Raw genomic sequence first — 12,793 nt, forward strand, 5'->3', positions numbered from 1 at the left:
CTACAAATAAATTTAATTAAATTTATGCTTCTATTTCTATTTATTTTTTTTTTTTTTATGACTGAAATATAAATAAAATAATTTTGAATAATAAATAAATGCGAAGTGTATAAATTATTTTATTTATCCTTATTCTAAAAAGAGCACAAGAATTTATTATTTGTATATAAATTTTTTATTTTAATATATTCTATTTTTTTATTTTAAAATAATTTCATAAATTCTTAAAGTTGTATTTTATGATATTTACCTCATGATTTTCATATAATTTAAGAAACATAATATGATTGAGATAAATTTATATCTATTAAATACGTTATTGTCATATTTTATTCATTTTATGTTTTTTTTTTTTTTTTTTGTATCTTAATTATTTCTTCTTTTATTTTCTTTTACCTTTAATATAAAAATTTTTATTATGTATTCTTTATTCTTTTTTTTTTTTTATTTTAATTTTACTTTATAATTATGGAATAAACATTGGGGTAAAAGCAATATAGTAAAAAGGAATATGCTTTCTAAAATCCTTAAGTATGTAAAAAAGAAAGGTATCAGTAATAAAAATGTAAAAGATATAAGGTGCATTTTCTTTAGTAAAATATTATAAAAGAAAATTAATCTAATAAATAAATGAACTTATTGTTATTAATTAAAAATGAATTAAAATATATAAATAAAATCATATATATATACATATGATAAATCAGAGAATGCAATAAATGCATATTTTTATTTTCTTTGGAAATTATAAATTATAACTAAAAAGAGATACAAAAATATTAAAAATACTATCATTTTTGCTATATTTTATTAAATATATAAAATAGCATAAAATTTAATTTTTTTTTTTTTTTTTTTGCTATTTATATTTATGCGCATATTTTGAAAAAGAAAAAATTCAAAAGAAAGATGTTAATAGAATATTTTTTTGTAAAATTAAAATTTATTTTTAATTTCTAAAAAAGTAAAAAAAAATGTTAAACAATTAAGATAATGGTAAATTTTTTAATTAAAAAAGAAAGAAAAAAGGAATTATTATTTATTATTTATTATTTATTATTATTATGTTTTAAGTTGAATTAAGTATTTAAAAAGAAATATCCATGCACAAGATTGTGTTGTTGGTTGTGATTATATTTTTTTTTTTTGATTTATTCTAATTATTTATAATTCTTATTACAAGTGGTTTATAATAAATAATAAAAATCAAATAATTAAAATTAAATTAATGCACTAAAAAGAAAAAAAGAAAATTTGTAGCATAGTGAGAATATTTAATAAGACAACATAAGAGTTTATTTAAATGTAAAAAAAAAGAAAAGAAAAAAAAAATTTGACATTAATAAGATAGGCCTCATAGAAAATATAGTATATTAAAAGTACATTCCTAATATATAAATAATAGAATTAGCATGTAGATGCATAGAGTAATATATAAAATAACTTTATATGAATAAAGAAAAACAAAAAATAAAAAAACCTTAAAATACATATATAAAAGAAAAAATTATATATAAGACAAAAAAAAAAAAAACTATAGTTTTAAAGTATGAAATTCATATAAATTTTTTTATATATATATACATGGTTTCTTATTTTTTTAACTTAGATAATATAAAAGTTATTATTTAATAATTTTTAAGTGTTTCATTAAAAGATTAACGTGTTTCTTTTTTTCTTTTTTTCCTTTAAGCATAAAAAATCTTTATTTTTATTATTGTAATAACTCTTAAAGGAAGAAAAGAAAAAATATATTGTTTAAAATTGATAAAAAAAAAAAATATATACTTTAAATAATGAAGTAAATATTTTATAGTATTATTAAAATAATCATAATAATTTTCTGTTTTTCTAAATTTATAAATATAAATTTTTTTATTTTTCATATCATATTCAAAGAATTTTCAAAATAAAAGGAAAAAAAGGGGTAAAAAAAAAATATTCATTCTTTTAAATATTAATTTATAATAAAAATTTATATACATTTATGTATCTTATTTTATTATATTTGTTTTATTAATACCTATATTAATATTTTAATTACCAATAGTATTTTTTGATTATTAATATATATACGCAACATTTTTTTTATTACCTTTTTAATGATTGTCTAAAATCTTCTCCAATTCAAAATAGTTCAACTAGAAAAATACATGAGCAAACAATTACAAATAACAATGTAAATATTTATATACATAAGAAAAAAGAAAAAAATATTAAATGTATCTTTAAAATGATTTAATATTTTATAGGATAAATATAATAATAAATAAATATTTTACGTGTTAAATATATTTTTAGCTAATGATTTTTACTTAATTTTAAATATATTATTTCGCATAAAAAAAAAAAGAATTTATATTAAAAAAGAGAAAAATAGATATTGACTAAATCCTATAGGTGTAATAATGATAATGCTTTTATTTGTTTTATAATTATAAAAAAAAAAAAATTACCAAAAAATTATACTAAAATATTTATTTATAACGCATATATACATATGAGAGAACCTTTAAATTTACTTTTTTATCATTAAATTCAATATATACAATAATTTTCAAAATTAAAAAAAAAATTCATGTAAAAAATTATTATATTCCTTTAATTTTAGTTTATTTATTTTATCTATTTTGAAAATCTTCGTATTCTAAACAGAAATAATTGTTATAATAAATATTTTTATTTTTATCATCCCTTCTATAAAAATTTCAGTTTCTTTTATTACAAATAAATGTTATAAATATATTTTATAAAATATATTCTTTAAATTTATATTTAAAAATCAGTAGGTGTTCTATCATACTTTTCAATAAAAGTTGAATATTCTACTCGAAAAATTTTAAGAGGTTTATCTTTTATGATTTATTAAATAAAATATATATTCAATAAAAAAGGGTAAAACTATATTTCTATAAAAAACCTTTTTTATAACTAGAGAACAAGTTAATATTAAAACAACATTTTTTTTTTAAATACATGAGTGTTTTTTCAAAAAAAAAAAAAAAAAAAAAAAAGGTAAATATTTTGTATTATATATTTTAACATATTTATAGATTTTTAATATAAAATAAATATAATAATATAAAATATGTATAAAAATGATAAATTCTATTAATGAAAATAGTTTTTTTTATTTCATTTTCTCTTAAATATCATTTTTACAATGAACAATTTTTTGGTTAAAATTAAAGGAGATGAAAGATTAAATAATGAAATAAAAACTGTTTTTACGAAGAATTTCAATGAAGAAAAAAATTATGAAAAGAAAAAGAATGTTAAATATATATTAACAGAACGGTATGTAGATGAATATATTACTCCATTTTTAATTAAAGAAGAAGGTGATTATTATTGCGTATTATGTGAATTGAATTTATCATCTTTTAATGAAAAAAGTAATAATTCGTTTCAAAATATTTTAAATCTATATTTTTATTCATCTCATATATATTTTGAAGATATAGAAAAGGATCAATATGAAATAAAAATAAATGGACATAATAAAAAATATAAGGAATATAAAATAAAAAATAAAAATGTATTATTGCTATATGGAGATTTTAACTATATTAATAACGATAAAAAGAGGAATAAAGAAAACAGAAATAAAATGAAAGAATTGTATTACTATATAAAAGAAAATAAACATAATTTGAATGACTGTTTTAATAATATTGAAGGAAGTTTTATTTTAATTTATGCGCAATATGAAAATAACAAAGTAAATTTCTTTTTTTTTAATGATAATTTCGGAAAAAGATCATTTATTTTCTTTCATGTGAATAATTCTATAATATTAACGAATCTGTATGGATTTTTTATAAATTATGATTTTAATTACATTTGTTTAAATGATGAAAATTATTTATTTGATGATAATTCTATAAAAGAAGAGTTTAATTTAATTAATCATCATGATATTATTTATAGAAAACCATTCACAGATAATGGAAATTATAATTCTAATAAAAATATAAAAGAAAATAAAAATATGAATTGTATTAATGAAAAAATAGCTATTAATATAAGGCCACATTATATATATAATTTATTAATTGAAAAAAATGATGTCATATTAAAAAATTTAAAGAAAACAAATTGTATATATAATATTGATTATGAGTGGAGTAATAAGAATTTATCAGTGAAAGAAAATTTTGAATATATGTTAAATTTTTTTAAACAAAATAATTTTTTTGGTGATTTCAGTAAGGAAGAACAAATAAACTTAGAAGGAGTTATTGAAAATTTAATAAATAAAAAAATTGAATACCAACAAGAAAATAGATATGTAACAAACAAAGATATATTCACAGAGACGAAATTAAATAATATTTTTATAAATTTACATATAACTTTGTTAAATAATGTAGTTAAAAAAAAAATAGAGGAGACTTTTGAATGTACTAAAGAAAGCAAAATTCAGAAGGAAAAAGATGAAGAAAACATAAATGGAAATTTAAAAGATGATGAAAAAAAAAAATCAATAGGAATATTATTTTCAGGAGGAATAGATTCAACTCTATTAACAATACTAACAATAAAAAATTTTTTTTGTTTTTATAAAAATGGATACATAGAATTAATTAATGTAGCTTTTAATGAAAATTCAGTTGATAGATATACTTCTCTTATATCTTATGAAAATATAATTAATTTATTTCCTTTTTATGATATTAGATTAGTATTTATTGATGTTTCACCTGATGAATTAATAGAATATGAAAAAATAATTTATTCATTAATTTCACCTAATAATACTATAATGGATTATAACATTTCATCAGCTTTATTTTTTGCAAATATAGGTAGAGGTTATATTTGTTCTCCTACATTTTTTAAATCATATCAATGGAATATAATAAAAAAATGTGTTTTTAATATTTTAAATGTTAATTATAGTAAGCAAATCAATCAAAATGGTTTGAAAGAAAATGATGAAACATATAATAAAGTAAAAGTTGAAAAAGAAGAAAAAAAAAAGAATATAAAAAAAAAGTGCACTATATGTGAGTTTGTAATGAATAAGAAATGTATACATAGATGCTGTTCATCTTGCTGTAGGAAATTACGTTATATATATTTTAATGAATTTTATTTAAATAAGGAACAAATGATGAAAAAAAAAAATTCAACAGTATTAAGTAAAAATGTAATTAATAATAATACTAATACTAATACTAATATATATAAAAAGGAAGAGGAAAGTTCTATTGATATTTATGAAGTAACATATGATGAAAAAACTAGTAAAAAATGCATTTATTTATTAATTAAAAAGAAAAAGATATTAATTGATTTTAAAATTTTTCCTGAATGTAATAAACACAAAGAAAAATTATACGATTATAAAAAGATAGGTACTCTATTTTTTGAGTTTAATAAAGAATTAGAAGAAAAAAAAAGATATGAAAAAAATAAATTTAAGACATATTTAAATAATGAAAATATTCAATATTCATTTAATGATTATAATAAAATAATGTTCGATGAAATTTTGTCGGTAGAAAGTGGTGATAGCAACAAAAAAAGTGAAATAGAAGATGAAGAAGAAAAAGTAAAGAATATGAAAGAGGATAATACTAATGAAATACTAAATGAAGTAAATATTAATAAAGTTGGTGAAGATAATTTCATTGAATATTTTGCAGCAAAAAAAGCAGATAAAAACATGAATAATTTTTATAAAATAAAAAGCTTATTTTCTGTAAAAAATAAAAGAAAAGAAGAATATAGTAGTAATAAAAATGAAGATAAAATTTTTATTGATAATCTTTTAAAAAAAGAAGAAGAGTGTTTAAATTATTTGAATAGAAGAATATACAACTCTGGTAATACAGAAAAGGTATATTACCAATGTAATCATAAATTACTTATAATAGGTAGTGGAGCTGATGAGTTATATGGTGGATATTATAGGCAGAACAATTCAAATGTAAACAAAAATTTAGATACAAATTTTAAGATGAATGAAATGATTAAAGATATCAAAAGATTATGGATTAGAAATTTATATAGAGATGATAGAATTTTAAGTTTTACTAATATATCAAAAAAATATATTTTTTATCCATTTTTAAATATAAAAATAATTAATTTTTTATTTTTATTATCTTTTTATATAATAGAATCACCTATACCTAACTTTTATTCCATACAAAAAAAAATGGATGATGGAAAAAATGAATCATCACTTTTAAATATTGCAAGTATTTCTGAAGTAAATAAAGAAATAAAAAACGGAAAAATCAAAAATGAAAATAAATTAGACAAAGCAAATTTTAATTTTCTAAAGGAAAACTTAGAGGAATGTTATAAAATATACGAAATTATTGAGAATCACAAAATTAGCAAGTGGATCTTAAGAATGTCAATATTCTTTTTAAAAATGAAGGAAGTAATGTTTTTTAAGAAAAAAGCTATCCAATTTGGTTCGAAAGCAAAAGATATAAGAAAATATATGAAAGAATCTTTGTATCGTTTTAATAACAAAGGAGATATTATATTTGATAAAAATGATAAAAAGGGAGACAATTATTACGTACTTTTATCTTAAAAATAGTAAGTTTTCATATTATAAAAAAAAAAAAAAGAAAAAAAGTTAATTCATTTCTTTTTTTTCTTAGAACTTTTTAATTATAAATTGTTTTATTTTGTATGCTTAAATTAATTTTAATTATTTTAACTTTAAAAATATTTATAATATATTAAAAAAAAAGGAGAAAAAAAAAAAAAGAACAATATTTTCAAAAGAAGATTTTTATTTATTATGAATTTGAAAATGTTTATTGTAATATTTTTTTTTAATTTTAAAGTAACTTTTTTTCTTCTTAAAATTTTTATGCTAAAAGATAATTTTTAATAACAATTTTTTTTTTTTTTTTATACATATTAATTTTATGTATTAATTTAAAATGATTTAGTTTATATTATAATATTTTTTTGATGATATTACTCTCTTAAATAAAGAGAAAATTTATTTATTGCATCATTTATCTTATCAAAAGGAATAGCAAAAATAATAACATATTCTTTATAGTTCATTTCCTTTTTTTTATTATTTATAATTTCATAAAATTTCTTAATATTATTATTATTCCACATAACATAATGTATCTTATGTTCAAAGAAATACTGTTCTTCAAAATTAGAAAAAATTAATTCATCATTTAAATTTTTATAAACTTTTGTATAAAAAAGTATATAATCAAAAAAATAAAATTTCTTTTCATCTTCATCCATATCATCTAAATCCTGCGACCAAGATATATCATCAATGACATTTTTGTGAATTAAAGGGATTAGTTTAATTGGGCAATTTATTATTCTACTATTAATGAGTAAACCTACATTTTTATTACTTGATATTAATTTAGTTAATTCTTTTATACTTTCTTGAAATTCTTTGGCATTTATTTTCTTTATTTTACTTAATAAAAATTCTTTTAAACTTTTTATTTCATCATATTGGTTTAGATTAATAATTGTTAAAAAGCTAATTATGTTATCTTTTTCATTTGAAACACATACAAACTTTCCAATATTTTGCTGATCGCAAATTATACTAATTAACTTTTCTGAAAATTTTATATCGTTATATAATTCTGTGTTTCTTAATAATATTCTTATATTATCTTTGTATGTATCAATTGGATCTATTAATTCAAAATCAACAACGATTTCATCATTATTTAGACTATTATCATAATTTTTTTTTTCTTTTTTGTTTACTTCATAATTATTTTTATTTATGTTATTTTTTTCAATTTCTTTTTTCTTCTTTATCTTTTTTTTTTTAATATTTTTTTTATCTTTATTTTTTGATTCTTTTATTACATTATTCTCTTTATTATGTTTTTCATTGTTTATGATTTTAGTACTTTTTCCTTTCTCATTTTTTATATATATTTTATCATTATTATTACTATTTTTATTTTCTTTTTTTACTTTTTTGTCTTTTGCACCATTTTTATCAAACTTTTTTATGTAATTATTTAATGTGTTTTCAATGTTTTTTTTTTTTTTATTTTTTCTTATTATATCCTTGTTAGATTTATTCACTTTCTCCTTTTTGTTATTTTTTGGTATTTTCTTCTCTATAAATTTATTTATTAATTTTCCAGGATTTTTATTTAATTTTTTTTTTTCTTTATTCTCATTTTGTTTTTCATTATGATCTTCAAACATGCTAATATTTTTTTTGTTATTTTTTGCCCCTAATTTTTTTTCTTTTTTTTTTTCTTCCTTTTCTTCATTATTGTTTGCACTTTTTTTTCCTTCATTATATTTGCTTTTTGCTTTATTTAATGTATCTATCACATATGAGTTATGTTTTAAATTATTAGATTTGCTTTTCTTTTTTTTTTCTGTTTTTAATAAAGATACGTTTTTTTTTTTTGTTATTATGTTCTTTGTTACTTTTTGATTCTTCATTTTATTAAAAATTTATTAGTAAATAATTTTTATTACATATGTTTTATAAATCAATTCATATATCGTATGTTAATGGATATTTGTTGCTAAGTTTTAAAACATTCGTTACATAAACTTGTATACATATATTTTTTAAATGCTTTATCAAATTTAAATAATTTCTTTTAATTTTTTTTATATGTATGTTTCCGCTAAGATTTTTTTTTTTATTTTTTTTTTTTGTAAGAAAAAAAAAAAACTAAACAAAAACAAGAAATTATAAACAAAGCAAATATTTTTTTTTAATATTGAAATTTTTTACACAATACTTAAAATTTGGTTTTGAAAATAATAAAAAATAAAATAAAAATAATTTTTTTTTTAAATAAAAGAAATATAAATATTTAATTGAAAAAATATAAATTATTTAAAAAAAAATATAAATTATTTAAAAAAAAATATAAATTATTTAAAAAAAAAATATAAATTATTTAAAAAAAAAATATAAATTATTTAAAAAAAAAATATAAATTATTTAAAAAAAAAATGTAAAAAAAAAAAATATACAAGAATATGAATAAAAAAAAAAAAAAAAAAAAAAAGCAAATTAATGAATAAAATAAAATCAAAAAGAAAAATATAAAGTTACAAAAAATTAAAAAAAATTAAGGACATGAAAAAAGAAATTCAAAGAATAAAATAAATATACAATGGAATATGAAAGAATATCCTCATTAATCGAAAAATTTAAAAATGATAAATATATATTAAAAGCATATAATAAAATATATGATTATAATAATTGTAAAATTTATAGAAATGTAAAAATAGAAGATATCGAAAACGAGAAATATAATGATGATTTAGAGTATAGTGTATTTAAAAACAAGTTCATTGAAAAAAAAGATAAAGATGAGAAAGATAAACTAAAACATATTATTGAAATTATTAATCAGACATTATATATTTATACAAATGAAACATTAAATAAATTTAGTGAAAATAGCAAAGAACTCTTGGATATATATAACCAAATAGATAATTGCAATAGTTTATGTTCCGATATAGATGTAATATTAAATAAGCATAAAAATGATATAAATTTTATTTCTAATGATATAAATAATATTCAAGAGCTAACTGAAAATATGAATGACAAATTAAATAATAGAAAACTAACACTAGAATTATTAAATACATATATTAAAATTATTTTGGTAACTCCTAAACTAGTATATGATATATGTAATGGAGAAATTAATGAAAATTTTATAAAAAATGTAAATATTTTAACAAAAAAAATAGAAAATTGCAAACATTGCTTATATGATTCGTATCCAAGTATTAAATTTTCTTACATAGAATTAGAAAAATTAAAAAATAAAGCCGTTGAGAGAATTTATATATTTTTTCTTTACAAAATTAATGATATAAAAAATAAAAAAATTAATATTCATTTAATTCAGCAAAACTTAATCAAGTTTCATGAATTGAATAGTTTTTTATATAATAATAACAGAAATGTATATAACTACTTGGTAAAGGAATATGTTAATGTTATGAATAGAACGTATCATAATTTATTTAAAAATTATATTGGAGACTTAGAAAAAAAAAAAATAGAATTTATCAATGTGTTAACTATAGGTTTCCTGAGTTATTATAAAAATGATAATAATGCAACTTTACTATCAGCAAAAAACAAAATGATGAATATGCTTGGTTTTAATTTAAATAATAATAATAAGAATGATAAAAAAGAAAATTTATTTTTATTAAATAATAGAAATAAGATATTAAATGATTTAGATTATCATTCCAATAATGATTCTGGCAAATCATCTTTACCTGTTATATTTACAACAGATAATTCTCAATATTATTTTGAAGAAATTTATAAATCTATTAATAAATTATTTCTAGATACAGGAACAGCAGAATATTTATTTATTTCAAATTTTTTTAAAAATTATGAAAATCAGGATTTTTTGTTTTTAGAAATATATTCCAAAACAATAACTTTATGCTTTGATTTTATTTATTATTATATGAATGACACTTTTGATTTCATTTCTCTTTTTTTCATTTATATAATTAATTTACAAAATGGATTTACAATTAGAAATAGAAATATATTTTCATTATATGAATTTATTGATAAAATTCAAAATTTGTTATGGAAAAAAATATATCTCATTATTGATCAGAATATTAAATCATTAAATTATAGAAATCATAATATGAATGATTTAACAAAGAATTCTAATAAAAAAACTATTTATAATTTTATATACACAAATAAAATTAATAATGAAAATAAAAATTATAACACAATTGTAAATTATGATACAAGTAATAATCCCAATTCGAATATTAGATTAAATTCTGATTTAGAAGAAAAAGAAAAAGATAATATGCAAACTTTTCAGGAAATTAATCATAATGAAATAACAAAAAATAATTTCACTAATTCATTAAATGATATAGAAAAAAATCAAATGAACAATTCTTCTACCTATATTAAAACTCAAACACATTACATTACTAAAAGATTTTCTGATTTTTATTCCTCATTTATTATAATGAGTGACTTATGCTTTAAGTATGAGAAATATTATGTTGAAAAATATTCTGAAAAAAAAGATGGTCATAATAATAAAATAGATGAAGATAATGAAAATTTATTAAATTTAGAAAAAAAAAAAAAGAAAAATTGTAACAAAATTTCTTTGAATATTCACGAAGATATTTCAAATAAAAATGATGATACTTCATCTTATCAGTGTGAAATGAATGAATTGAAATATGAAAAAAGCGATAATGAGAAGGGAAATAATGAAAAGGGTGATGATAATTTAGATAAAGTGAATGTAACAAACTTAAAAAAAAATAATGATATTGGAATTAGTTTAAATATTGATAATAATCCGAAAGATATTAGCGATCATATACCTATTGTTAATTATTCAAATACCAATATTGATAATTTATCTATTCCTAATCTTCCAAAGCTTAGCGATGATTTTATCAATGATAATAGCATAAATGTCGAATGTAATACAAAAATTTCTGATATCTCTAATAATGATAATAAAAAAAGTCTAATAACTGAAAATATTGTCAATGATTCACTTTTAAAAAAATCAAATGATCATAAAAATAATTCATATCTTTTAAAAGAATTGGACAAAAAAAATTCAGAAGTAACAAATTATGAAGTAAATGAAAACAAAACCGACGATTTTGAATCAAAATATAAGAATTTAGGTAATTTTGTATTAAAACTAGAAGAAGCTATTGTAGATGCATTGGTCAATTTAAGCAAAGAATTTTCATACACAAAAGATAAATTATTATTTTTAATTAATAATTATTACCACATTATATATGTTTTAAAAGAAAATGAAATAAATGAAGAAAAAATTATAAAATTTGAAAAGTTATTAGAAAAAGAAACATCATTATATATTGATCATCAGCTAAATGAGTATATTAAAGAAATAATAATCTTTGTAAATAAACATGAAAACATAATTAATAATTTAAAGGAGGAGGAAGATAATATAATATCGTATATTGATGTAAAATCAATGGAAAGTATAGCTGTTAATTTTAGTAAAGAATGGAAAAATTTACTTAAGGAAATAAAACAAAATGTTATAAATTCCTTCACAAATTTTGACAATTCTTTAAATATATTGAAATTGTTAAGCACAAAGGTTCTTTTATATTATACGAGATATTACCAGCTGATAAAGAAAGTTTTTTCTAATTCCCAAATACCAATTTATATTCAGAAATTACCATCTGTTGATATAGTTCTAACACAAATTAAAAAGAATTCCAAGAATTCAGATACCTAAATTTACTTAGTTATAAATATAAATGCTTTCAGAAAATTCACAAAAAATTTATCAAAAAAATGCTTTTAAAAAATATTATTACTTAGTATTATATAAACTTTTATTATTAAACATAATAAAAGTATAATTTTGTTTTAAAGAGTTTGTTACTATTAAATTAGAAATAAAATGAAATAAATTAATTTATTTGTTTTCAGAACAATTAATATATTATGATTAATTATATTATTTTTTTTTTTTTTTTTTTGTTCCATTTAAACTAATTTAATATTCTACATATAAAAACTATCCTAAATTTTAATGCATAGTTCATAATTTTTATATTATTTTTTTTTTCCATTTTTCATTATTGATGTATTACTTTAACTTTTTTAGGACTTTTTTTCCCCCATGTAACAATGAATTAAATTAAACAATAATTAATAAAATATTAAAGTTTATGAAAAATTTAATAGGAAAATTAAAAAAAAGAAAAAAGAAGAAAAGGAAAAAAAAAAAAAAATTACACAAAAAAATAA

General features: G+C 16.7%; 3 protein-coding genes across 3 annotated transcripts; 2 read left to right on the top strand and 1 right to left on the bottom strand.

The window, feature by feature from the left end:
- Positions 1-3,163: 3,163 nt before the first annotated feature.
- PRELSG_1204300 (conserved Plasmodium protein, unknown function) lies at positions 3,164-6,556 on the top strand (the record flags this gene model as incomplete). The annotated part of the gene is made up of 1 exon (XM_028677808.1): positions 3,164-6,556. The coding sequence occupies one exon, from the start codon at positions 3,164-3,166 to the stop codon at positions 6,554-6,556; it is 3,393 nt and encodes a 1,130-aa protein (XP_028534160.1).
- Positions 6,557-6,951: 395 nt separating this feature from the next.
- PRELSG_1204400 (protein BCP1, putative) lies at positions 6,952-8,433 on the bottom strand (the record flags this gene model as incomplete). Its single annotated transcript, XM_028677809.1, has 1 exon — positions 6,952-8,433. One exon carries the CDS (start codon positions 8,431-8,433, stop codon positions 6,952-6,954), a length of 1,482 nt encoding a protein of 493 aa, XP_028534161.1.
- Positions 8,434-9,122: 689 nt separating this feature from the next.
- VPS52 (vacuolar protein sorting-associated protein 52, putative) lies at positions 9,123-12,275 on the top strand (the record flags this gene model as incomplete). Its single annotated transcript, XM_028677810.1, has 1 exon — positions 9,123-12,275. The coding sequence occupies one exon, from the start codon at positions 9,123-9,125 to the stop codon at positions 12,273-12,275; it is 3,153 nt and encodes a 1,050-aa protein (XP_028534162.1).
- Between the last annotated feature and the right edge of the window lie 518 nt (positions 12,276-12,793).

The sequence above is a fragment of the Plasmodium relictum genome, assembly GCF_900005765.1.
Source record: "Plasmodium relictum strain SGS1 genome assembly, chromosome: 12".
Classification (NCBI taxonomy): Eukaryota; Apicomplexa; class Aconoidasida; order Haemosporida; family Plasmodiidae; genus Plasmodium; species Plasmodium relictum.